We start from the raw sequence: 24,756 nt of genomic DNA, 5'->3' as shown, positions 1-24,756 counted from the left end.
TAAATGGAAAGATTTGAAGCCCTGTCATGATATCTGGTGTAAACACTTGCAACAGCTCAACCATCAATACAATTCCAGCAAATTCCCTGAATGCAGTTGATCATCCAAGGCAGGTTTGATGCCCAAATCTTTAGATTTAGAGCCAATATAAAGAAACCGGTCACTGAATCTCAACATGGGCAACCTGACAGCCACCCTGTCCCATCAGTATCAGTCTCTGCAGTGCATGTTGTGGGTGCCAACTCTGGCAGTATGCAGGAGGCATTGGTTGCACTACAGTGACTTATGAGGCATCAAGGCAGCTACAGTCAATTTTGGACACAGCCGGTGTCCCACGTTTGCTGCCTATCCATGATTTTAATAAAATCCCAAGCAGCCTAGCTCGAATCCGTTTGTCTACAAAGGGGGAAATACTTGAACGGTTCACAGTAAATATTTTAAGGGCAACCCGATCGTCCCTTGACTCTTAAACGCTCATTAGATGTTTCTAAAGTGGATTTTGAGTAAAATAAAGGGTGTATAAACACCGCTGGTGTTAAAGTGACGCTGTCGTTAGCTAGCTATAGTCGTCCTTCGCCTCCTGCCACCATTTTGTGCGCCGGTGTGCAGCAACGAGGAGTTGACAGCTGGCAAAAGCGAGACGGACCGCAGATCCTCCCTCCAACGTGGCTTAGCTAGTTAGTTATCTATCTCCCATCCAACGGGTTGCAATCGTTTCTTAGCAAATCGATGCAAATCTGTGTCCATTGCGCGCTTGCTTGTGATTCAACCAGCAGCAGCAGCAGCAGCAGATTATCAGTTCGGTTAGTTGCGAGATTCCCGTGAAGCCACCAAACATGTCGGAGGAGCTGTTTGGCCTGGAAGACCCGACGATGAAGATGGAGGAGGACGGGGAGGAGGGGAGCATGGAAGACCAGATACTCTCTGGTGGTGATGGTGGATCGGGCGAAGCTGAAGGATCTAAGATCGATGCGAGTAAAAATGAGGAGGATGAAGGGTAAGAGGGCGATCGCCGTGAAGAAGTTTAAGCCTGCTGCTAGTGATTGCAAATTGAGGTCCGGGAAGTAAAAATCCGCTCCAGGATTTTGCTCCAACCGGCTGCGCCGCTCTGCTGCAGCAGAGCGGCGCAGCCGGTTGGAGCAAAATCCTGGAGCGGATTTTTACTTCCCGGACCTCAATTTGCAAGCTAGGCTAACCTGAGCCGTTCTGCTGCATTAATCTACTTAAAAACTAATAACTTTAGGTGTATTATAACCTAAGCAGACCATATCTACATTATTAAAAGTCTTAATTTGCCCCATATCACCTTTCTAGGGTGTTTATCTGTTAGATCGCAGCCAGTTAAAATCCTGGAGCGGATTTTTAGCTACCTACTTCCCGGACCTCAATTTGCAAGCTAGGCTAACCTGAGCCGTTCTGCTGCATTAATCTACTTAAAAACTAATAACTTTGTGTATTATAACCCAAGCAGATCATATATAACTATATACATTATTTAAAGTCTTTATTTGCCCCATATCACCTTTCTAGGGTGTTTATCTGCTATGCTAGCTAGATCGCAGCCAGTCTTAGCTAGCTAAGCCGTTAGCCTAGCTAGCTAGCTAATAGCTGGTCAACCAAACCTAGGTCGGTGGATTTAACGCTAGCCAGCCACATTTTTTGACACAGCTGCTCTAAACTAGATAATCTAACGCATTATCTTGTCGATGTTTGGAAAATAAAACGTTAAAGCTTCGTACAACTGTAGTAATGGCGCTTGGTGATGGAGATGCGACCGTTGCTGCGCAGCTGCTGTTTTCACATTGGCTAGCTAGCTAGCTAGCTAACGTTTACATGCAACATTGCTTGGACGTTTCATCACATATTTTGCTGTAAATAGGATGTAGAAATGCTTAAACGTGGGTCTTTTGCTCGTCACGGCCCAGTGTGAATTTTAACGGACTGTTGTACTGTTTAGTCCTCTTTACATTAGCTAGCATAGCTTGCTAGCATTAGCTAGCGCAGCATGTCCTGTTTGTGGGACCTAAAAATATAGGATTTCCAAATTACCTAGCTAGTTAAATATATGAATATAGGCTTGTGCGTTTTTTACAGTCTGCACTGTGCCATCCTCTCGTCTCCTGTGTGCATTTATTATTGTTAGTTTGTGGAAAACCAATAGCTAGCTGGCTAGCGCTATATGGGCTGTGTCTGAAACCGGAGGTAGCTAGTTAACCTAGCTGACTTGATGCCTTGCTGTCCTGGCTGATGAAGGTCTCTGTAAGTTAACCGAAATATGAAGGGAACAGTACGCCCTGATATTGATAGATATGTCTAGATATGAGCGTTTAGCTGTGTTGTCATTAGCCATCAGCATTTTCACCCAATAAAGTAACAGGCTAGGTTACTAACCTTCAGTTCAGACAGGACTGGGTGCCTTCCTGCCTCAGGAGCCTGGCTGAGTAGGCAGCATTTCTTACAATTCAGACACAGCCATGGTTATAAGACATCCCATATAAGGATAAAAAAATATGGGATTTCTAAATTCCCTTTCATTTTAATTTTAATGTTGACTCTTGCTTCTTTCCGTCTGCACCGTGCCATCTTCACATCTCCTGTGCACATCTCCTGTGCTCAAACCAATATGTGGTCACCCTAATTTACAGGATAGAGCTGGTGAGAAATTGGTGGAACTGATTTTCTTTCCCCGGCAGGGTTTTACACATTCAGTGTTTCTCTCCATTCATTCGCACAGTGGCAGAATGGCCGCAGCACATCTGCATATCCTCGTCCTCCGTTAACCTGGAGTCACAAAGGCAGATCGATTTCCACATTTCAGGAGGACTGATATAAGGACTTATAGAACTAATCAGTGTCTGTATTCACAAACACGGAGGAGTGTTTGTAGGAGGAATCTCAGACATCCTAGATCACTTAAAAGCCTGCCTTGTCAGGACAGAGTAAATCATTCAGTCTTGTCAACAATCATCATATGCACCTTTTTCTTTCTACAGGAAGATGTTTGTTGGAGGATTGAGCTGGGACACAACAAAGAAAGACCTAAAAGACTACTTCTCCAAGTTTGGGGAGGTTGTAGACTGCACTTTAAAACTGGACCCAATGACGGGCCGGTCCAGGGGCTTCGGCTTCGTGCTGTTTAAAGAAGCTGAAAGCGTGGAAAAGGTAGTGACAGTTTATGCAGTGCAGCCTCAATGCTTAGCTGAATGTGCTTATACTTTGGTCATGTTGGAAAAAGGGGGTCACCAGTCTTTTCTTGCAAAGGGACACAGAAAAGAACAGCTTGTATAACTAAGTAGTTGTGTAAAGACAGTTAAAGTTAGCCACACTGGCACATAACCCTTTGCGGATAAGATTGGGGACCCCTTTATGTGCAGAATCAGATGTATTGGGGCAGGGAATACCTGAAACTGCAGGGCAGTGAGTCCCTAGGACTGAAGTTGAAAACCACTGTTTTATTATTACTTTCTTAACCTCTGTTTCTCCTGCTCCTGTCTCCTCTGTTCTTGTAGGACATGGAACTTAACGGATGTTTCTGTCTTGTGTTGATTTGCAGGTCATTCAGCAGAAAGAACACAAGCTTAATGGTAAAGTCATTGACCCGAAAAAAGCAAAAGCCATGAAGTCCAAGGAGCCTGTGAAGAAGATATTTGTTGGTGGCCTTTCACCAGATACTCCTGAGGAGAAGATCAGAGAGTACTTTAATGCATTTGGAGAGGTGTGTGAAGAGAACAGACCTTATAGCGTTCATAGCCTCAGCATTATGATCAAACTGTGATGATTTTCATCCACTGTTCACTATTAAAGCAATAAGGATTGGTGTGCCTGGTTTCAGGTAGAGTCGATTGAGTTGCCAATGGAAAACAAGACGAACAAAAGGCGTGGTTTCTGTTTCATCACTTTCAAAGAGGAGGAACCAGTAAAGAAGATCATGGAAAAGAAGTATCATAACATTGGCCTAAGCAAGGTATAGTCAAATGTGTGGTTTATTTATTTATTTATTTTTTATATATATATATATACTTATTCTTTATTATTTAATTTTTATATAGTGTCACATTTTGCAGGCTGATTTTTTTTTTTTATAGTTAAAGTTCTTTTTTTGTTTTAGTCCTTGTATGTCTGTAGTGGGGATGAGTTTTTGACTGAGAAAGCAGGATAGAACATTACATAATGCACATATACACATACACATATTTTTACAGTTCCAAATTACTGAAAACTAGAGTAAACACATCCTGTAAAAGAACATGATTTACAGTTTGCTTGTAAGCAAGCTAACAGGCTTACAGATTCCTTTACTAGTACTTATACTTGGGCTTTAAGTTGAAATATGGACTGAAGGGTTTCCTGTGTGTACATCACCATTAACTTGGTGCTCTCAGAAAATCCCGTCTGATGCGATGGTAGATGTTAGCAGTATGCTCCTAGACAAAGAACCACATAAGTATAGTAAAGGATATTTATGGATATATGAAAAATATAAGCTCATAAACAAATAAAAACATCCAGTGGAATAGCTGAATTTAACATATCTGAAAAGCAAAACCAAGACATTTTAAAAACTTTCATATGACCATATCCCAGCATAGATTAGCTGAAATTATTCAATTAAAATAATAAACAGATTGTAGATCATGTGTTGGGAGAAGGACAGTTGTCTAATTCTCAATAATACACCACCTTCTGTGGTTGAGTAAATGAGTTCCTAAGACAAAACTGTGGTGCTTATGTGTCATATTCCTTTTTTATGTACAGTGTGAAATCAAGGTAGCCATGTCAAAGGAGCAGTACCAGCAGCAGCAGTGGGGTGGAAGAGGCGGCTACCCATCCCGATCCCGGGGAAGAGGGGGTGAGTCCCGTCTTCATGTAGATGTGTTGTAGCTGTAGCACCAACTTCTGGAATAAAAGTAATACTTCTAAAGCCGTTCTTTACAAACGTGCAGCTGCGTTATCGTTTGCATGTGATCTATATGGTTGTTGTCACCAGTCAGGTCGGCGGTGCTTTAACATACTCTTTGCTACTCTCTGTTCCAGGGCCTAATCAGAATTGGAACCAAGGTTACGGAAATTACTGGAATCAAGGTTATGGAAATTATGGAAACTACGGCTACAACAATCAAGGCTATGGTGGATACGGGGGCTATGATTACTCGGGTTACAACAACTACTACGGATATGGTGACTACAGCAGTATGTAATACTGTTTGTGAAAACACTGAAAGAAACTCTAAGGAAATAATGCATCATGGATTGTTCTGGTACCTGTATTACGACAGCTGTGCACTAAATTTACCTAGGCACAATTCACTTGCATGCATTATATGCCTTAAGCTTTAAACATAGACGTATAGATCGTTCATGTGTTTGTGTTTGACTGTCTTGCAGGGGGAGTCTTGCTTTAAACGTAATGTATAATATTTATTGTATGAAATATATGGGATGGGGAAAGGGATGTCTTACCTTCAAAACTCCTTTGTCACAAGTGCCTTGAGACCCAACAAGAGTTCAAAATGTACATCTGTAGGCCATGGGGAAATGCCAACTAGCCAATGGCCATTTTTTTTAGAACAAAATAAACTATTTTTAAAAAAAATTCTCCAATTTACTCTAAATATTTTTGTCTCCCTGTATAACTGAAATAAAGTATGTTTTTGAATACAGTTTAAAGTAAGTATCCTGTAAGTTCTCACAATTGTCATATTGATTTGAATTTCATTCTTTTTATATATATATATATATATATATTAACTGCATAAAGTTAAAAGAGAATTAAAGAATAAATATGCAATCTTGAGCTTTTTATTGACACATATCTCTCCTTTTTCCTCAGTTATTGTCACGTGACTTTCTGTTTTCACTGATTTAACAGCAGCTGTGCTTGTCTTCTCTGTTCTCTGCTCAACCTGCAGACCAGCAGAGTGGTTACGGCAAATCTCCAAGGCGAGGTGGCCATCAAAACAGTTACAAGCCGTACTAGTACATAAACTCCAAAAAGTAGATACAGGTATGTTATTGCATTACTTATCACAAGCCATCCTTAGCAAATAATCTATACTACATTGACCTTCCTATTTAATGTACTTTGCTTAATTTTTGTTTTTCTTTAAAGTTTTTCACAGCACCCTGAAGTGCTTTACTGTAGTGGTAACATAGAGACTTCAGTCTTTTGGCAATAATATAACAGCTGGCTTTCGGCTGTTTCTTGCCCTTTTGTAACAGTAAAAAAATAACAGGTAAAGTACTGCTAAATGGGTACCAGAAAATAAGGATTTACAACGAAAGAGAAAGAAAGAAGAATGTTGTCTCCTAACTCTGACCTTGTTTGTACCTGCCAGCGGGGACTTCCTTGCAGGCCATGAGCTGACCTCCCGATTCTCTCAGGCCCGCTCAATGCGGACAGGGTACGAGAGGCGTACGCTCTCGAATGCTCCCATTTGGTATGGTCTTCCAACATCCTGTATATGAATTGTCAAAAAAAAAAAAAAAAAGAAAAAAACATAACGGATACATCCAGCTTCTCCATCTTTTTTGTGTTCCTTAAACCTCATTGGATCTGTTTTATGTAATTCAGTCTATTTCTGTAATTTTGTAATGCCATTTTTTACAGGCACCTCAAGTAATGGTTAAATACGACAGCAGTCTTAAAAAATAATAATAATACCTGTTTACTTTTCAAAGGATACAGCCTTCTCTGGACTTTCCAGTGTTAATATATGCACTTCTAATCTTAACTGTAATGCTTGCTTTTCCTTATTTATAGCTCGTGTAGCAGTAATAGCCAGTAGTCCATGAGCTAAAACCTGGTTTGTACTTGGACACCGCTACGTCGGAGAAGTGCTTAATTTTTTTTTATACTTGTATTGTGTGTTGTTCTACTGACAGTGTTGAAAAAGGTGCACTTTTAAACAATGTTAATTTCATCTAACAAATTCTCTTTTTTAACCGTTGCAAAACTTTGGGGAAAAGATGTCACCAGAAAATTGCATGCAATGTTTGTTATTGTGAATTTTTAAACAATTGACGGCATTTTAAATGTGAATGGGCTTAATCTTAAGTTTACTTCGATTTTTCTCAAAGGGGATTTCTAGGTTATTGTATTTTTTACATTTTTTTTTATTGATTATTTAGAATTCGAAGTTCTTGAACATATTAGAGGACGTCTGCTTCTTGCATGTTTGTAAAAATTGAATAGTATTTTTTCTCTCCTGTCTTTCAGGTGGCAGTGTGGTTGGGAGAGTACATTGGAGGAGAATACCATAAGGTCAAGGCTAATGTTTATAATGGAGTGTTAATGAAAGGACAAAAACGAGAGTCTTCATTTCAACTGCAGCTACTGGCCATGCACAGTAGAGCTTGTCTTTGCCAGATGATTGATGAAGGTGGATATTCTGAACAACAACAACAACAACGACAGCAACAGCCCTAAAACAGTGTAACACGCTTTGCCCTAGTCAAAAAAACATTTCTTGTTTTGTGTTGAACTTATATGCTAACTTCTGTTTGAGTTTGTGGTTCTAAACTTAGTCAGATCTCTCTTGTGAAAGTGTTGTGCTTCTGCTTCATGAAATCATTTGTAATTTTCTACAGTGAGTATTTATTAGTTTATTAAAATCGAGTGCAGATATCGTTTATTAATATTAATTTGGAATCGGCCTAGCAAATGTTTTTGCTACAGAATCACATAAACCATTGAGAGATGAAATGGACTGAAAATAAAATGTATGTGAATTAAGTTACTTCCTTGTGAGCATTCCACAATCTCTCTTTATTATCAGCATTAGTCGATTACACGATAAGCAGTATTTACAGGCCAGTCAGTATTTCCTGGGCTGCACATCAGTCCAGTTCAAGCATGCCATTTTGTCAAAATTCACTGAAGGGTACAGTAAAGAAAGCTTTCATTGCATTTCTTTTCATTTCGACTGAAACGTTGAAAAATACAAACTCACTATCTAAATATATTTACTTCGTAAAATAAATGGTATAAAATGAAGTCCAAAATAAAAAAAACTAATACAATCAAAAACTTCCTGCTCCCATGTTTCCTTCTTAGAAATTGACTGGAATGAATACCCACAATAACAAGTTACAGCTGTTATTCAAGGTTTCAAAGGTCCTGAGGAAGCTATAGGTAACAATTAACTTCAGCGTTGTAATCTTCAGTTTTGTAGTGTTTGATGGTTTGATTTATCTGCAAGATAAAAGTAATATGAACTCACAGTGCTCAGTCTCAAACTACAGTCTTTGAGCTGGAGTGGATGTATGTACACTTTTTTTTTTACAGAAACTAACTATTTTATATGTACATCATGTTTCATTTTATGTGAAATTGTAAAAATGTGAAAACCAAAAAAATTAAAAATTAAAACCTATGAAAAAAAACAACAACAACAACAAGAACATATAAATATAAGCTGCTGCCTGCGTCGTCCTTTCAAAGGAAACAGGAAAGGGTGATTATATTATGTGGGAATGACTCCTGTTGCCAGAAGAATGATCAGCACAACAATGATGAGCACTACCACTCCGATTATAATCATCATTTTCATATTCTTCCACCAGAACTTTCTGGAAACCCTCGTGGACGTCCTTTGAAAAGAGTCAGCCTGGTAGAGAGTGCATACATTAAAGAAGAGAAATGATGTAAGTGACCATAATGTGACAGTCTATGATAAACACTTTCCACTGATCACTGTGAGGGACCACCAATGGAGCCAACGTTTAACAAGCGGTATATTGCTTCACTCTCAATATTCTAGTGCAGATAAAGTGTATTTTCCTTTCAGTGAAAGTAATTATAATGTGGGTAACTCACAGTTGCCTGCAGATCATCTGTTTTTCCAATCAGGTCATCTAACCTCTCTCCCCTCTCCAGCACTTTATTAATGTTGTCTTTGATGATAACTTTGACTTCATTGACCTGGTGCTGTACTTCATTGAGCTTGCTTGGTGCCTGGGGTTGTGTGCTGTTGTCAGCCTACACAGAGAATGCAAACAAAAGACATGCTCTCATGACAAACATGCTCTCAAAATGATGTCGGTTCTGTTATTCTTCACTTACGGTTGGCTTCCATTGAGCCTACACTCAAAAGTAAAGGAGCTACAAAGGGTTTTTTGAGTTATGCCATAGAATAGCTACTTTTATTTTCTTTACTGGAACCTTGTTTTACTAGAGATATGTGAGTATGAAGAAGCTTAACATTGGTAAAGAGCCTTGTGTGATGCTTCTTTAGACATGTAAAAGGTTCTTCACACTCATACGCACCTCTATTAAAAACTAAATGGAGCCTCATTCACCAATGTCTTCCTAAAAAAGTGCAGAATCGCTCACAGCTCTGCTCTTATAACGATGGATCCTCTTGTTCTCATAAACTGAACAAATCTATGATAAGAAAGCACTGGTGAATGGCAGATCTTTGTAGAAAATTGCATAAGATTAAATTTTAAGGTTGAAGAACGATTGGTAAATAAGGCTCAGTGTTCTTCATGAAAGCAAAAGTTGTTCTTCTGTGGCATTTGCTTAATAAACATGCTTTGACCAATGTTTCACTGTTAAAATCCTATTCAGTCTAGGCCTAGGCTTAATTTAGGCCTGGAGAACTGGTTCATATTGAAATGCTTGATTTTAGTCAGACAGATGTAACTTCAGCCAGTAATTTCATGCTGTTTTGAGCTGTCAGTGACTTTAATCACATTATGATGCCGAAGTTCTGATACAGAAAGTTTCACATCACCAGCAGTCAGCATAATACGAACCCCACTAAAATTTACGCTCATTGTGTAACATGCCATTTAACTGCCTTGACCAGCAGAATTGTCCTTGTTTTTTTGCAAACTGTGGCATTCCTTTACTGACACCTTGCTGACATTAAGCCTTCACTTCCCTCCGCTGCGAATCATCAACTTCCTCATGAACAGCCATATGTCAAGAGAGCTACCGCTTCACGGCTTTTCTGATTGTCAGCACTCTCAAACCCTAGTTTTATGAACCTTTTCTCAGACTCTGTTCAGACTTTGTTCCCCCTTTGTGGTTATTTTATGCCTCTCTGCCTTTAGCCACCTGTACTGTCAACAGAGCTGACAGGTTGGTTTTAACCTTAAGCAAATAACTGTACAGTCACCAAACAAACAGTACGAGAGATAGATTTCACTTACCATGTTGGTATTGTCCAGATGCCTTTTATCTTCTCAAAAGATCTCTAAATCGAAAGCCTATAATTCATACCCAACTCTCTATCATTTCCTAACAGAATACAGCATACAAACCGTCTATCCGAGGCTGCTGCGAGTTTCAACATGCGCCTGATTAAACAGGCAGGAAAGCTTCAGAACTCATTTGCACACCAGGCTGCCCCTCCCAGTCAGCTTGTTCAACATTAACCACAGCCGGATAACTGGAGGCTTCCTATTGGTTTGTAACAACCCCGTCACTTTGGCTGGACCTACCATCTGCTGGGTAAGCACCTGAGGTAGATCTGCACTGTACTGAAATAGCTGGGCAAAGGCCGCTGGTCTTATCTGAGGAGTGGTTACAAAGGTACTGCAGGGCTGGAAAGTAATAAATAAAATGAGGTCACTCGCCACTTGTTTTTAAGGTGTCTTAAGCTTCTTAGTGTGGCGGTGCATAACCAGGGTAAAGTGTTTTTCAGCTGTGAATACAAGTGCTCAGTATCCGAGTAGGCTAGTACTTACAAAAATCTCTTTTTATGAGAACATTTGAACAACAGTATTTTTTAAGGGAGATTTAAGCATCTACTCAATAAAAATGACTCTTCTTTCTCGAATTCAGGATGTTGCACAACGGTTAGTGCTTACTGGCCAAGAAAGCAGTTATTAGTCAATGTTGCTGCAAAGTCACATGGAAAGTTTATCACCATATTGAGGAATTCGTGGGCCTTACTTGCTCCTCGCTGGGCTCGTTACACAGATATAAGTAATGCCATCTTGTGACAGAAGATGGCATTTAGTTAATGTCTAAAACTGGCAGATTAACAGACAGATTAAGACAATACTGGCACACAGATGTACACTATATGGCCAAAAGTATTGGGAGACCTTCCCATTTCATTGGATTTGATTGCATTCAGCAACTAAGTGAGGTCAGGATGTTGGATGATCACCACCCCAGCTCATCCTCAACTCCTCAGCTCATCCCAAAGGTATCGGATGAAGCACCATCCATCATTCCAGAGAACACAGTTCTTCCACTGCTCCACAGCTCAATGCTGGGGGGCTTTATATCCCTCAAACCCATGTCTTTAGGCACTGTGCCAATAGGTTCATGTTTATCTGCTCCAATTGGCAATACTTCCCTACAGTGACAAGCTGTGTGTGTGTGTATTTGCACAGTTGTGTCAGCAGTAGGTGCAGTTTAAAATAGCTCAGTGCATTTATTAGAAGGGGTGTCAGCAAACATTTGGACATTTATATAACTTCCCATAATCATGGCATCAGTCCATCAAAGGGTACCACACACAACCATTCAGTCACACACTCACACCCAGGGGGGCTTTAAGCACAGCCAGTTCATCTATCATGTGTTCTAGGAAAGAGGGAGGAAAATTAAGTACCCAAAGGAGACCCACACGGACAACACAGCAAACTCCACACAGGCAGCAACTGGAGCAAATATTAGACCCACAACCCCAGGCCCCTAGAGCTGTGCAACACACACACTACCTGTGGCACCACTGTGCTGGACTTTATTGTCATATTCACTTGTAAAGTACAACAAAAATATCTCTTTGTAAATCCCAAGTTAGAAAGCTGTGGTCAGCCATGCTACACTACAGCACCTCTGGAGCACAGGTTAGGGGCCTGGCACAAGGGCCCAACAGTGGCATTTTAGTCACAGGCTTGCGGGTGTTCACCTTTATACTTAATATGCTACTTTTCTAGATTAATGTGGAAGTGTGAAAGTACACTCACCATGCTCTCAGAACTGATCTTCTGTACTGAATCCCTCCTGTAAGTTATTTAAGCAGTTTTTCAGATTTAAAATGAAGATTATGGTTTTAGTGATCAACAGATAACATCTTAGTTCTGTATCAATGTAATAAAAAGGCCTAGCTTGAAAATCACCTTCCCTTATCTTTAAGCACTAGGGCCTCTTACTATACAGGAGTATACTATGGGCTTAGTCTGAGACTAATAAGAACAGCTTGACGGGGGCTGGCACTTTATTAAAAAGGGGTGGAGACTACTTTATTATTCTTACAGATAGGAATTTGTAGATTCCTAGAAAACATCAGAACAATCAGACCATAATTAGGCCTACATGCATTAAAAATGGCCACCGTGACATTATAAAGCATTATAAACTACTGCACTGCTGTATTCGTCCGTTCATTCTGATTTCTGACTGCTGGATTTATGTGTTTTTGTATTTATACTCAAACATATTTGTCTGTAAAAACTGACTGGAAATGAATTACTAGTTTAATGTACAGAGCCCTTAAATAATCAAGATGGAAAAACTATGGCAATTTGTTTAACCCCAAAATCACACCACTGATACAAGCCGTAACAAATTTGAGATCTCTGTAATGCAGTTTTTAGTAGAAACTCTCACTCTCACAAATATCAGCTATGAAATGTTTACTAGTACTATCAGATCTACAGATTAAGAAAGCCATTCGGCCTAGTCATATTACCAAGACGACATATCCTTAATGTAATTTTGACTATCTATATTGAGATATCTTGAATTAGCATTCTGTAATTAATCAGAATCAATTTATGGATATGTGAATGTGGACTTTTTACGTAGTATGATTTACGTCGTAGATATCTGGAATTACAATTTTACTAGTTAAAATGTAATCTGGGATAAGGAAGAGTAGAATTCCTCGTAAATCAATGGTAACATATGATTAGTCAAAAATACATCGTTGCTGTATCTCCAAAATGGTGACTTTACAGAAGAAGGCAAAAATGGTGTTAACTTTAAATGGATGTCGATGTAAAATAAAGGTTTATTCCAAGCAATTTAGAGTATTTCTACTGGTCCATTCATCCAGAATGATGTACACAGTGTACAGAGCAGCTACAGGGTTCAAACCATGGAGAAAAGTGAAAATGGACAAAAATTGAGGTACACGTTTTTCATTGTACAGCAGCGATATGTTGTGATTTTGTTGTTCATCTCTGAAATGAAGGTTTCTATTAGTAAAAAAAAAAAAGATTGTAATTAGATTTTTTTTTATTGAGTATGGCTGGTGTGACTTTAGGCTAAAACTGCTTGACTTTAAATGAACCATTCCATTAATTTAATACATTTTAATTAATTTTACAGTCCTTTACTTTTTGTTTCCTCAGTTTAGAGGGGACGCTTTTATAGGAACGGTTAAGAAAACAATTTATTAAACTAAAGAAATGGTTTAATAAACAAAGGAACAATTTAAGAGTACTAGTATATTGTGTATTGTATAATAAGTAATAAGTTATGTGGTTTTGAATGCAGTCTTATTACAGTTTATGTGGCCTGATCACTAACATTAGTAGCCAACATTCACATCCATTCATTTTCACAACTTTATATTTTTGTATATATTATTAAAATAATAAAATTTGACTAAATGCAAATTAAATGCACACCAACAAGCTCTATGTCACTCTTCTTATCCACAACCAGCCAGCCCGTTAAAAGCAGACCCCTCTGTCCTCGGTGGTGGGTTCACTAAGTGGGGGTAAAAGGGTCAGCCTGGCCTCGCCGTTATATAGGTGACCATGGAAACGACGTCAAACGAAGCCACGCCCACTGCATATCCACTACAGTTAGACCAGCTCCTTACGCTTACTCCGTAGATACGCTCCATCAGAGCTGAGAGGGTCCCCAACTTGTTTCTGTCGTCGTGGTCTCTGCTAATCTCATCATGAACAATGCCGGTTACAGCAAACCCGGAAAGACTTTCCTCTTCACTTCGGAATCGGTTGGAGAAGGACACTCCGGTGAGGCTCCGCTTTTCTCATGAGCGCAGGCCGCAGACGTGAATGGGGTTCTGGGCGTAAATCGGCTGCAGAGGCGAGCTACGTTAGTTATCTAAAGTTACTGGAAAATTAAAAGTCACAGGAGTTCGTGTTATTAACAGCCAAACTCCGCATGATTGACTATTAGACAGTGCTGGTGTAGTATACAACACGTGTGAACATGTGAACACGAAAGGCACTTCCACGCCAGTCATTATGTAATGGTGTGTAGATAAGAGGAGCAGAGCAGCTGTAAAGTTACATTGTCTTGCTGATTTTCTCACTTACAGATAAAATGTGTGACCAAATAAGTGATGCCATCCTGGATGCATATCTTTCTCAAGACCCTGATTCCAAAGTGGCATGTGGTATGTGCTTAAAAAAACAGTCACCAATTAATAATGGTGTTTCTTCTAGACTGGTCACCTTTCATAGGGTGGGCTTCATCCTAGACCAGGATGAAGCCCAACCCTGGTCTAGAGAGAAATCCTCCATTGTAAGGAACATGTGGTCCAGATCCACGGTTAATGTTTGTGCAGAAAACCAGAACCCACATGTGATTATGCATATGAAATTGGTGTCAGTGATTTGTTTTAGCTGTGATATTATTTTGTGTATGTATGTATTTGAGTGGTTCATATAGGAAGGCTTACCACCATGTTTTCTGGAACAGAGTGTGTGGCTAAGACAGGTATGGTCCTGCTGTGTGGAGAGGTGACATCAAGAGCAATAGTGGATCTTCAGAAAGTGGTCAGAGACACTGTGAGGAATATCGGATATGACGACTCGTCCAAGGGTAGGAAAGTGTTTTGAAAATGATGGAAAAAACGTATTAAAACTACTAGGTCAGGGTCAGGGGCAGTGGTGTCTCAGCGGTTAGAGCGCCGGGATATCGATAACAGGGTTGTGGGTTCGATTCCCGGGCTCGGCAAGTTGCCACTGTTGGGTCCTTGAGCAAGGCCCTTTACCCTCTCTGCTCCCCGGGCGCTGGAGTTGGCTGCCCACCACTCTGGGTGTGTGTGTGTGTACTCACTGCCCCTAACACATGTGTGTGTGTGAGTGTGTGTTCACTACCAGATGGGTTAAATGCGGAGGACACATTTCGCTGTACAGTGACAAATACGTGCACCTTTACCTTTATGTTAAAGTAATTGTGTAGATCTTGTGTGATTTGCTGTATATGTGACTTTCTTAACTAGATGAACTAGATTAACTATTTCTTGCACTGTATTTTTTTAAGCAGACATGTGAATATAAAATGCAATACACTATATACAGAAACAGCACAATTAAACACTGTAACAGTAGTAGGAATCAATATTAATAATAATAATTGCAATAAAAATTATATAATAGGAGTAATTGTTCTCATAATATATGTACACAATAATACAGCTGTCTTTTACAGCAGTGACAGGGGAGTATCTACTGCACCACTCAACCACTAGATTTACCATTAGGGCCACAAGTAAATGCCAGATATGGCCTAGATTTGGTCCATATTAACTTCAGTGTCTGCTGTCCTTCTAGGTTTCGACTACAAGACCTGCAATGTGCTTGTGGCCTTACAGCCACAGTGCGTGGAGATTAGCGACTGTGTCTTTGAAGGCAGAGATGAAGAGAACATTGGCGCTGGTGATCAGGTTAGTTTCTCTGAGGATTTGCACTGGTGACCTGTGGACTAAGGACCAAGCATTTAGGTAGTCCATATATGTACCAGACATTCCAGTAAAAATTAAAGCATACTCAAGGCCACCATTAGGGGTTCTATCTCAGAGGAACTTCACACAGTTTCAAAAGTTCTTGTGGAAACAAACCTAAACCTGCTAGGTCCTTCGAAGCGTATTAAGGACAGCACACTACAGTTGCAATAATTTAAGAATTGTTTATTGATGTTGTGTTTATTCCATTGTCCATACACTAATTAAAATAATATTTAAATAGAGAAACATAGGTATTAATTAATAAAAAAGCATTTTATTAACACAAGTACATACATACATATATTCATACACTAAATACAGAACATTGTAATGAACATATATGCTATATATTTCATTAATTATATATATATGGCTTAATTACATGCATACAAGAGTTTAAGCATAATTTTTTACAATGGTTTCATATTGAATAAACACTGACTTGTGAAATTGGACATTAGCTGTAGTAGGAGTGATCAATGTGGGGGAAAACTATTATCATGATACATAAAGATATTTCCACAATATACAGTGTATCATCGCTGTCCAATGAAAAACATGCATCTCCAAAATGGAGACTTTACAGGAGGCAAAAATGTTGTTTATTATTCATGTTAAATGTTAAGCATTTCTATTGGTCTATTCATCAGATTTATTTACACAGTTAATAAAGTTAAGACTTGACTACTGCAACTCTCTTCTGGCTGGTCTCCCTCTGCGCACCATCAGGCCCCTGCAACTTCTCCAGAATGCAGCGGGTCGGGTCGTCTTCAATGTTTCTAAGTTCAGCCATGTCACTCCACTGCTGCGTTCTCTTCACTGGCTTCTAGTAGCTGCTGCCCGCATCAGATTCAAAACCTTAACGTTGGCCTACAAAGCCAAGAATGGACCAGCCCCTCCGTACTTGATGGTAATGGTCAAAAGCTGATCCGCACCAAGAGCTCTTCGAGCTTCAAGTACGGCTCGACCCGCCATCCCTCAAAATCCACAGAAGACAAGCGTCCAGGCTTTTTTCTGTCCTGCACCAAAGTGGTGGAACGAGCTTCCCCCCCTTCCCCGAACAGCAGAGTCGCTCGCTGTCTTCAAACGCAGACTGAAGACCCACCTCTTCCGAGAATACTTGGGCGAATAGCAGAGTGGTCTCCTTACTGACTTGTGCTTAGTAGTCTCTAAACTTAGAGGAATCTTTGAATTATTAATCTATTCAAACTAGCTGAGGTTTTTCTTGGGTAAATAGCAAAGCACTTTTGTAAGTTGCTCTGGAGAAGAGTGTCTGCTAAATGCCTTAAATGTAAATGTAAAATGTAAATATACACAGTGTACAGAGCAGCTACAGGGTTCAAATAATGGAGAAATCTAAAAACATGTTTTCTGTTGGACAGCAGCTATATATATATATATATATATATATATATATATATATATATATATATATATATATATATATATACACAGTGTTCATTATTATGGATATACACAGTGTGTATACAAGCAAGTTGTTCAGCAAAACCTTCACCAGCCAGAAGCTCTGAGTCTGCTTTCACAGAATAAGTCTTATTACTGTGGTTTGTGTGGGATCCTGTCCGTGCTGTTAAAACACTTCATTAACTAATAGATTTACGTTCTAGTACAAATTACACAATGTCTGTGGCAGAAATTGCCAACGCAGCAATCAGATAACTATAAACTTTGAGCAGACTTCTGCACAGTGTGCCGTGTGCATTGAAGATGACATAACATAGTAAGAATAATATGAAAATATATAATAAATAAAAAATGATCTATTTAAAACTGCAGACATCTGTATCTGGCTCATTAATGCTTGCAGGGCCGCAATTAAACATTGGTCCGAACTAACCTTGGAATCTATTGTGCTTCTAGGTTTTGACTACAAGACCTGCAGTGTGTTTTTGCGGCCTTGCAGCTACAATGTGCCAAGAGTAGCGCCTGCTGAGATTAGCATCCTTTAAGGTTCTCATGTAACAGTTATGACAAGTTAAAGCTTTCGTGGTAAATAATGTTAAAAGGCAACTTAACTAATGTAATATAGTTCACCTTTCTGTGGCTCTGCACCATGGTTCTACTTCTATGAATTGAGGGAGACCAAAATGCTCTTATATAGTATTTAAATAAAATTGCCATTGTTCTGACTACTTTGCTTGCATTGGGGGTAGGCGGGCAAGCTGATTGGCCCATTTTGTTGAAAGGCAGAGCTTTATCTGTAAATCGATGCCATGTTAAGGGTTATGAGAACTCCTATTCATATTTCAACCAGTGGCCGGTCTCCTCATGTATAGCGTCCCTGGTTATACCTCTTCTTTCTTATTTAATTCGCTAGCTTTTAATAAAAGTAGATTGTTGGCAGTGTAGTTAATACATGTAACACATATGTAATATGAGAAATTGCTACTACTGTCCTTTGGACGAAAAGAAGCAATAGATGGAAATAATTTTTCACCTTTTTCATCCTGGGTTGTGAGAAGAGCTGCAGCCGTAGAGCTCAAAGAGCAGTTTTATTTGAATATTTTGAAACTGTTACATTTTAGTTTGTGTTGTGTACCTACCTGACTTACTGTAGATTGCATTGTTCAAATGCAGTCATTTGTTATTCCATAATCAAACCTATTGATTACTTAAGAAGCCTGCTAGAACAAAAGAGGACTTTAAGGAACATCAGAAAATTCTAGGGTTCTTAATAACTTAATTAAGGCTTATATGGTGTTCTAGAAATCCCTAAGGTGCTTCACCGCACATTAAAAAGAAAACAGTTCTTAAAGCTGAAGTATGATGCTTGAGTTACAGTTGCAGTCAAAATTGCTAATTTTCAGCTGTTTGCAATAAAGCAATCCAACAAGATTCATTTAAATAGCTCAACACTGCTAATATAAATGGTTCATTGTTATTATTCAGTGTCTGAAGGAGGAGGAATGAAGCATACATTGAAAAGAAAACCCTGCCTAGAGTGAAGCATGGCAGTGGCCCGGTGATGCTCTGAGACTATTGGACACCTGCTGCATTTGGAGGGATTAAGATGCATTCAATCAAAGATCAGAAAATCCTAGAAGAAAATCACATGTCTTCTGTGAGGAGGCTTGGGTGTCTTGGGTAGATTTTCAAGAGATTCTCCTGTAATCCTAGTTGGGTGGGAAAGATCTATGAGAAACTAAAAATGCTAAAAGGGTTTGTTTAACCTAAAAAAAAGTTTTTTTTAGTTTACTTTGTGTACCACTATAGTTCCATGTTCTGATTGGATAAGATATTTCTGCAGGGTTTCATGTTTGGCTATGCGACAGATGAGACAGAGGAGTGCATGCCGCTGACCATCCTTTTGGCCCATAAGCTTAATTACAAGATGAAAGAGCTGTCAAGGAATGGGCAGTGTCCATGGATACTACCTGACTGTAAATCCCAGGTAAAATGATTTCTTCTTCTTCTTCTTCTTATTATTATTATTATCAGGTATAATGGCCATTAAATGAATGATTTGTTTTGATTGAACAAATGCATTACTATAGAAAAAATGTTTTTTAATGTATTAATAAAAGTATATATAAAAATTCTCCCTTTTGATAGATAAATAAATAGATTAATAAGACTACTATGAACTATTGAACTTTTCCATATCTAGCTAATGATTATTTTCATTATAGTGTAATCTCTGGTAATGACTGGAAATTACTGACCGGAAAATAGTAAGAAACTGGTTGTATTTTTATACCAGAAATAAACATATGTATACAATATGGTAACCATCAATTTTCATGCCATGAAAACATCGCTGCAGCCCAATGTGGTAAAATCAATTGTTTCCTTCTTGACAGGTTACGGTGGAATACCGTGATAACATGGGTGCTATGGAGCCTATCCGAGTCCACACAGTGGTCATCTCAGTTCAGCATACACCTGACATCACACTGTCTGAAATCCGGAAGAATCTCATGGAGAAAGTGGTGAAGACAGTCATTCCAGCAAAGTACCTGGATGACAGGACCATCTATCACCTGCTGCCTAGTGGAAAGTTCCTTATTGGTGGTCCACAAGTAAATGAGCAAACTGTTGTCATTGTCGTAAATAACATCAGTATCAGGCCATTTGCATTGTGCTTTCAGTAGAAGGTCCTGGATAGGTTTGAGTTTCTAGATTTACAAGATCCACTAATAGTTTTCGACACCTTAGATTTGTATGTGTAATTCAGATATGTCTTCATGAATAGGGAGATGCAGGTCTTACTGGCAGAAAAATCATTGTGGACACATATGGTGGCTGGGGAGGCCATGGAGGCGGGGCCTTCTCTGGTAAGGATTACTCCAAAGTGGACCGTTCTGGAGCCTACGCAGCCCGCTGGGTGGCCAAATCCCTTGTCAAAGCTAAACTATGCAGAAGAGTGTTGGTGCAGGTAAGACCACTATGGACTGGTTTGAGCATAAAGTTGATCTGTCACACAAAAGAGTTTAATTTAATACCATAATAAGGTACTTATTTGAACATCCTAATGTTAAATTCAGCTTCAGAACTTCATATCAACGTCAAATTCTGGGCAGAGAGAAGAACACTTGATTAATTATGGAGAGGCGTGGAAATTGTAGTTTTCTTTGTGGTAAGCTAGTTAAGATAGCCTTCTTCAATGCCCAGAGTGTGAGGTGCATGTTAACTGTGTTTTTTGACAGTATATCAGTTGAAGTGACTGTGTCTTCATTTTAACAGATCTCCTATGCCATTGGCATAAGCCATCCCTTGTCCATCTCAGTTTTTCATTATGGCACATCAACAAGAGATGAGGATGAACTTTTGGAAATTGTTCAGAAGAATTTTGACCTACGGCCAGGGGTGATCGTCAAGTAAGTAGAAGAAAGTCAAAGCCAAACCAAGTTATTCATCAAGACGTTTCTGAGTGTGTAATTCTAAGGTACAGAATTCAAAGAAGCATAAAGAGCTCCCTGGACCAGGCTGTAGGCCAGTGACAGTGTTGTTGAAATCACTGATTTTTTTGCAGAGAGCTTGGTCTGAAGAGTCCCATCTACCAGAAAACTGCCAGCTATGGACATTTCGGAAGAGCAGAATTTCCCTGGGAGAAGCCAAAGGAACTGGTTATTTAGTGGTTCACTAAACAAGAGCAGAATTTAATCTGTTTGCTTAATTGCACATCAATCTACATAACAGAGCAGAAATGTGAGGGACTTCTTGGTTTTAGAGCAGGAGGTGAATGCAGTTGTTTGGAGAAAATAATTTAACCTTGATTTCAGGATCCTTTCCTCTTTATTCAGCGTTTTTGTGATTGTCCCTCACAACTCTCTCCCTTAACATTACAGAAACACCTGGGTCAGTTATTTCTGAATTTATATTTTTGTAATTTGTTAAATACTACTAATTCATATCTATAAATATATTTTAATTACATTTATTTTTTTGTGACATTTCTGCAAAATGCTGACCGATCTGACTTTAAACTAAGTTTAAAATCAAACAATTTCTTTCTATTTCTCTACTATTTTTTTTTTTTGGAGCAATACATTGTGTTTGCCATTGTTCAGCATTGTAGAGACTTTAATCACATAATTAGAAAAATGTTGGACACAAATAAATATTCCTACATATTTTTTGGCTTGAGTGTACAGTAAAAGAACAAAATTTCATTTTATTCAGTTCAAATGTATTCGTATTGCGTTTTTCATAATGAATGTTGTCACAACAGCTTTACGGAGATCCGGGTCCGAGCCTCTTTTGGGCAAGCTAGTGGCAACAGTGGCATGGAAAAAATCCTTTGGGTCGAGAGGAAGAAACCTTGAGAGGAGCCAAGACTCAAAAGGGGAACTTCTATCCTCCTCTGGTCGACACCGGATAATAACAATAAAAATCAAAACAGGAATAAAAACAACAAGAAAACTAAACTGAATTAAGAAAAAAATGGCAAATTTGGCGTCAAGCTACACAAGATGAACCCGTGAGTGAGATAATAAAGTCCTTGCAGATAAACAGTCAGAAGCAGAGTCATGCAGTGAGGTGAGGATGAATCAATGCAAGGCCCCAGAGCAGCACAGCGGGCAGCAGAGTAGTGGAGAGCCAGGTCAGGCGGTACCAGGATGCAACAGTTGGAACTGGGCTGTATCTCAGTACATGTGAAAGAGAGAGAAAACCGAAAGGAGGGGAAAAACACAGGGAGTTAGGAGAAGCACAGGAAAATGTTATGGCGGGGAGGTGTGTGTATGTGTATGGGGGGGTGATATAGCATGACAGGATCCAGTGGGCAGGCATGGGCAGCCGACCTCTCTCACATACGGGCGAGAAAAGAACGAAGAAACTGAAGAAGTGTTCAGGAGTTTGGATAGACTGATGTACAGCTGTAAAGGAAGTAGATTAGAGAGATTTTATGAAAGAGAGAGTTCAAACTTATGAGTGGTAACATTACATACTGTTAAAAACATCTGTAACCCTTTTATGTATCATGCAAAGTTCTAGTTCTATAGATGTTCTTCAGGTTTTGTTGTTTAATGCTAAGTTGATAAGTTCAGCTTTGTAGCCTAACTTCACTGGCTTCCTGTAGCTGCAGCCAATCAGATTCAAACCCTGACCCTGGCCTGCAAAGCCAAGAATGGACCAGCCCCTCTGTACTTGATGGCAGTGGTCAAAAGCCGATCTGTACCAAAAGCCCTTCCAGCTTCAAGTATGGCTCGGCTTAACCCACCATCCTGTGAGATCTACCGAAGACAAGCAGACCTCCAGACTGTGGTGGCAGAGTCGCAGACTGAAGACCCCTGTCTTCCAAGACTACTTAGGCAGAGTGTAGTGTGTGCTGAGTATCGTGGTCTGCACACTGTCTTTTGTGTTTAGTAGGATCTAAGCTTAGAGGTCTCTTTTGGACCCTAGCCGATATAAACTAGTCATGGGTTGTTGTTTTTTTTATTTGAGTGGCTCTGGAGAAGACTGTCTAAGAAGTCAGCTAAATGTCTTAAATGTAAGTGATGTGGGAGGGTCTCTAAAGATAAAGCCCTGCTGTGATTGGATGGCTGAACGGCACATTCTCCTCTAATTCTCTTGATTGGCTACCAAGAGAAAAATAAATACAGGGTTATGTAAGACAAAAACACTCTGCAGATGAGGTGTAGATCAGTACTCAAACATACGGGATTAAGCAGTCTCCCTTTCCCGTCATTTTAGCATCTATAAAGGACATGATGGTCGAGCAGTAATTCGGACGTTAGTAGGGCCCCCTAGTGGCCGCGGAGCGTAAGCGACTGCTTACATCGCTTAAGCGTGCAGCGGAGGCTGAGCAGGCGGTATGAGGATGTTGTAAAAATTGTCACGCTGAAATTGATCCTAACAAATCCGAACCGCACTTCATACTTTGCTTGTCTCTCAGCAGATTGTCTGTGTGATCGAGAACAAGAGCATGGTCAGGCTTTTTGGGTGGTCTCACTGAGTTACACGGCGTCCAACGCATAGTATGGCATCAGCAGAGTGGCGCAGCGGAAGCGTGCTGGGCCCATAACCCAGAGGTCGATGGATCGAAACCATCCTCTGCTAAACGTGTTCTTTATTGTAGTCACAGTTATAACTACAGTAATTCAGTGTGCAATTTTGAACGTCATTTAATCTCTGACTGTACGTAATTATGAAATGTTTACCTCGTGTTTGAGCACCAGTGACTTCATGGATGAGACACTGGGCTTCTAAAGCAGAGATTAAGGGTTCAAATCAAGCAATTTTTACTCAAAAAAAGTTACATTTTAAACACAATATACACCCACAGTTGTCCCAAAAAAGAAACAAAGCTGCAGACCTCTGTGTTATGGGCCCAGCACACTTCCGCTGCGCCACTCTGCTAATGGTACACCCCAGACAGTGCTCAAACCCACAATCCCTGGTTTAGGAGGCCAGTGCCTTATCCATTAGGCCACTGGGGCTGGCCAGAAAGGAATGGATGTCTTAACACTACATACCCAAAATCAAGTGTTTTAATTAACTGCCACTCTGCTAGATCCACATTGTGGCAGCATCAAATATCCAGAATTGTTGGAGCTTGCAATGCTGAGGCAGATGTGAAATTGAAGTCAAGTTTTGAAGAAAAAATGTCATGTCCAAGATAATGGTCCTGAAAACGAAAAGTCTAGCAGAAGATGGTTTCGATCCATCATCCTCTGGGTTATGGGCCCAACACACTTCCGCTGCACCACTCTGCTATTAACTAACCCTAGATGGGACTCAAACCAACAATCCCTTGGTTAAAAGGCCAGTGCCTTATCCTTTAGGCCACTGGTGCTGGCTAGGAAACGGCGGATTTCAGAACACTACATACCCAAAATAAATTGTTTTAATTAACTGCCACTCTGCTACATCCACATTGTGGCAGCATCAAATATCCAGAATGGTTGGAGCTTGCAATGCTGAGGCAGATGTGAAATTGAAGTCAAGTTTTGAAGAAAAAATGTCATGTCCAACACAATGGTCCCAAAAAAGAGACAATGACTGGCAGAGGATGGTTTTGATCCATCGACCTCTAGGTTATAGGCCCAGCATGCTACCGCTGCGCCAGTCTGCATACCGAACATCCCAAACGTGACCCAAACCCACAATCCCTGGCTTAGGAGGCCAGTGCCTCATCCATTAGGCCACTGGGGCTGGCCAGGTAAAAGTGGATTTCAGATCACTGCATACCCAAAATCAAGTGTTTTAATTAACTGCCACTCTGCTAGATCCACATAGTGGCAGCATAAAATAACGAGAATTGTTGGAGTTTGCAATTCTAAGGCAGATGTGAAATTGAAGTAAAGTTTTGAAGAAAAAATGTCATGTCCAACACAATGGTCTCGAAAAAGATACAATGTCTAGCAGAGGATGCTTTCGATCCATCAACCGCTGGGTTATGGGCCCAGCACGCTTCCGCTGCACCACTCTGCTTGTATTACACCCCAGATGGGACTCGAATACACAATCCCTGGCTTAGGAGGCCAGTGCCTCATCCATTAGGCCACTGGGGCTCACCAGGAAAAGGTGGATTTCAGAACACTACATACCCAAAATCAAGTGTTTTAATTAACTGCCACTCTGCTAGATCCACATTGTTGCAGCATCAAATATCCAGAATTGT

The 24,756-nt window shown here is 39.9% G+C and overlaps 3 protein-coding genes and 1 non-coding gene across 10 annotated transcripts; 3 read left to right on the top strand and 1 right to left on the bottom strand.

Annotated features, from left to right (window-relative positions):
- The first annotated feature begins 361 nt into the window (after positions 1 to 361).
- Positions 362 to 8,026, top strand: hnrnpd (heterogeneous nuclear ribonucleoprotein D). 5 transcript variants are annotated; one of them, XR_011977644.1, is made up of 8 exons: positions 362 to 997; positions 2,994 to 3,162; positions 3,554 to 3,715; positions 3,833 to 3,964; positions 4,756 to 4,849; positions 5,035 to 5,190; positions 5,910 to 6,437; positions 7,217 to 8,026. XR_011977644.1 is itself a non-coding variant. In XM_072659416.1 (8 exons), the coding sequence occupies exons 1-7, from the start codon at positions 837 to 839 to the stop codon at positions 5,975 to 5,977; spliced, it is 942 nt and encodes a 313-aa protein (XP_072515517.1). In that variant the 5' UTR covers positions 362 to 836; the 3' UTR covers positions 5,978 to 6,004; positions 7,217 to 8,026. The 5 variants fall into 5 exon arrangements, 4 of the variants coding, with proteins under 4 accessions (XP_072515517.1, XP_072515516.1, XP_072515515.1 ...); XM_072659416.1 differs by having other exon boundaries at positions 5,910 to 6,004; XM_072659415.1 differs by having other exon boundaries at positions 5,910 to 6,004; positions 6,336 to 8,026.
- On the bottom strand, positions 7,742 to 10,348 carry LOC140537166 (vesicle-associated membrane protein 8). The gene is made up of 3 exons (XM_072659418.1): positions 10,156 to 10,348; positions 8,816 to 8,977; positions 7,742 to 8,606 (listed from the first exon to the last, which is right to left on the bottom strand). Exons 1-3 carry the CDS (start codon positions 10,156 to 10,158, stop codon positions 8,463 to 8,465), a joined length of 309 nt encoding a protein of 102 aa, XP_072515519.1. The 5' UTR covers positions 10,159 to 10,348; the 3' UTR covers positions 7,742 to 8,462.
- Positions 10,257 to 21,287, top strand: mat2al (methionine adenosyltransferase II, alpha-like). 3 transcript variants are annotated; one of them, XM_072659412.1, is made up of 9 exons: positions 10,257 to 10,456; positions 14,259 to 14,336; positions 14,642 to 14,764; positions 15,499 to 15,611; positions 18,940 to 19,083; positions 19,493 to 19,711; positions 19,885 to 20,067; positions 20,376 to 20,509; positions 20,665 to 21,287. In XM_072659412.1, exons 2-9 carry the CDS (start codon positions 14,264 to 14,266, stop codon positions 20,765 to 20,767), a joined length of 1,092 nt encoding a protein of 363 aa, XP_072515513.1. In that variant the 5' UTR covers positions 10,257 to 10,456; positions 14,259 to 14,263; the 3' UTR covers positions 20,768 to 21,287. The 3 variants fall into 3 exon arrangements, with proteins under 3 accessions (XP_072515513.1, XP_072515511.1, XP_072515512.1); XM_072659410.1 differs by having other exon boundaries at positions 10,257 to 13,950; XM_072659411.1 differs by having other exon boundaries at positions 10,257 to 14,023.
- A 1,833-nt stretch (positions 21,288 to 23,120) lies between these two features.
- trnam-cau (transfer RNA methionine (anticodon CAU)) lies at positions 23,121 to 23,192 on the top strand. The gene has a single exon. It is a non-coding gene; the product is annotated as a tRNA-Met (tRNA).
- Positions 23,193 to 24,756: the final 1,564 nt, after the last annotated feature.

Source organism: Salminus brasiliensis, chromosome 16 (genome assembly GCF_030463535.1).
Source record: "Salminus brasiliensis chromosome 16, fSalBra1.hap2, whole genome shotgun sequence".
Lineage (NCBI taxonomy): Eukaryota > Metazoa > Chordata > Actinopteri > Characiformes > Bryconidae > Salminus > Salminus brasiliensis.
The sequence above is the reverse complement of the archived record's forward strand: the minus strand, read 5'-3'. Positions and strand labels throughout refer to the sequence as shown.

What these genes read in the sequence shown, in the direction of transcription:
- hnrnpd (XM_072659416.1), top strand. Translation starts at nt 837, where the DNA reads ATGTCGGAGGAGCTGTTTGGCCTGGAAGACCCGACGATGAAGATGGAG. An exon ending in ACTTTAATGCATTTGGAGAG is followed by an intron (nt 3,716 to 3,832) that starts GTGTGTGAAGAG and finishes GCCTGGTTTCAG; the next exon opens with GTAGAGTCGATTGAGTTGCC. An exon ending in ATAACATTGGCCTAAGCAAG is followed by an intron (nt 3,965 to 4,755) that starts GTATAGTCAAAT and finishes TTTTATGTACAG; the next exon opens with TGTGAAATCAAGGTAGCCAT.
- LOC140537166 (XM_072659418.1), bottom strand. An exon ending in CAGATGATCTGCAGGCAACT is followed by an intron (nt 8,607 to 8,815) that starts GTGAGTTACCCA and finishes ACTCTCTACCAG; the next exon opens with GCTGACTCTTTTCAAAGGAC.
- mat2al (XM_072659410.1), top strand. Translation starts at nt 13,875, where the DNA reads ATGAACAATGCCGGTTACAGCAAACCCGGAAAGACTTTCCTCTTCACT. An exon ending in TGATTCCAAAGTGGCATGTG is followed by an intron (nt 14,337 to 14,641) that starts GTATGTGCTTAA and finishes TTTCTGGAACAG; the next exon opens with AGTGTGTGGCTAAGACAGGT. An exon ending in CGGCCAGGGGTGATCGTCAA is followed by an intron (nt 20,510 to 20,664) that starts GTAAGTAGAAGA and finishes ATTTTTTTGCAG; the next exon opens with AGAGCTTGGTCTGAAGAGTC.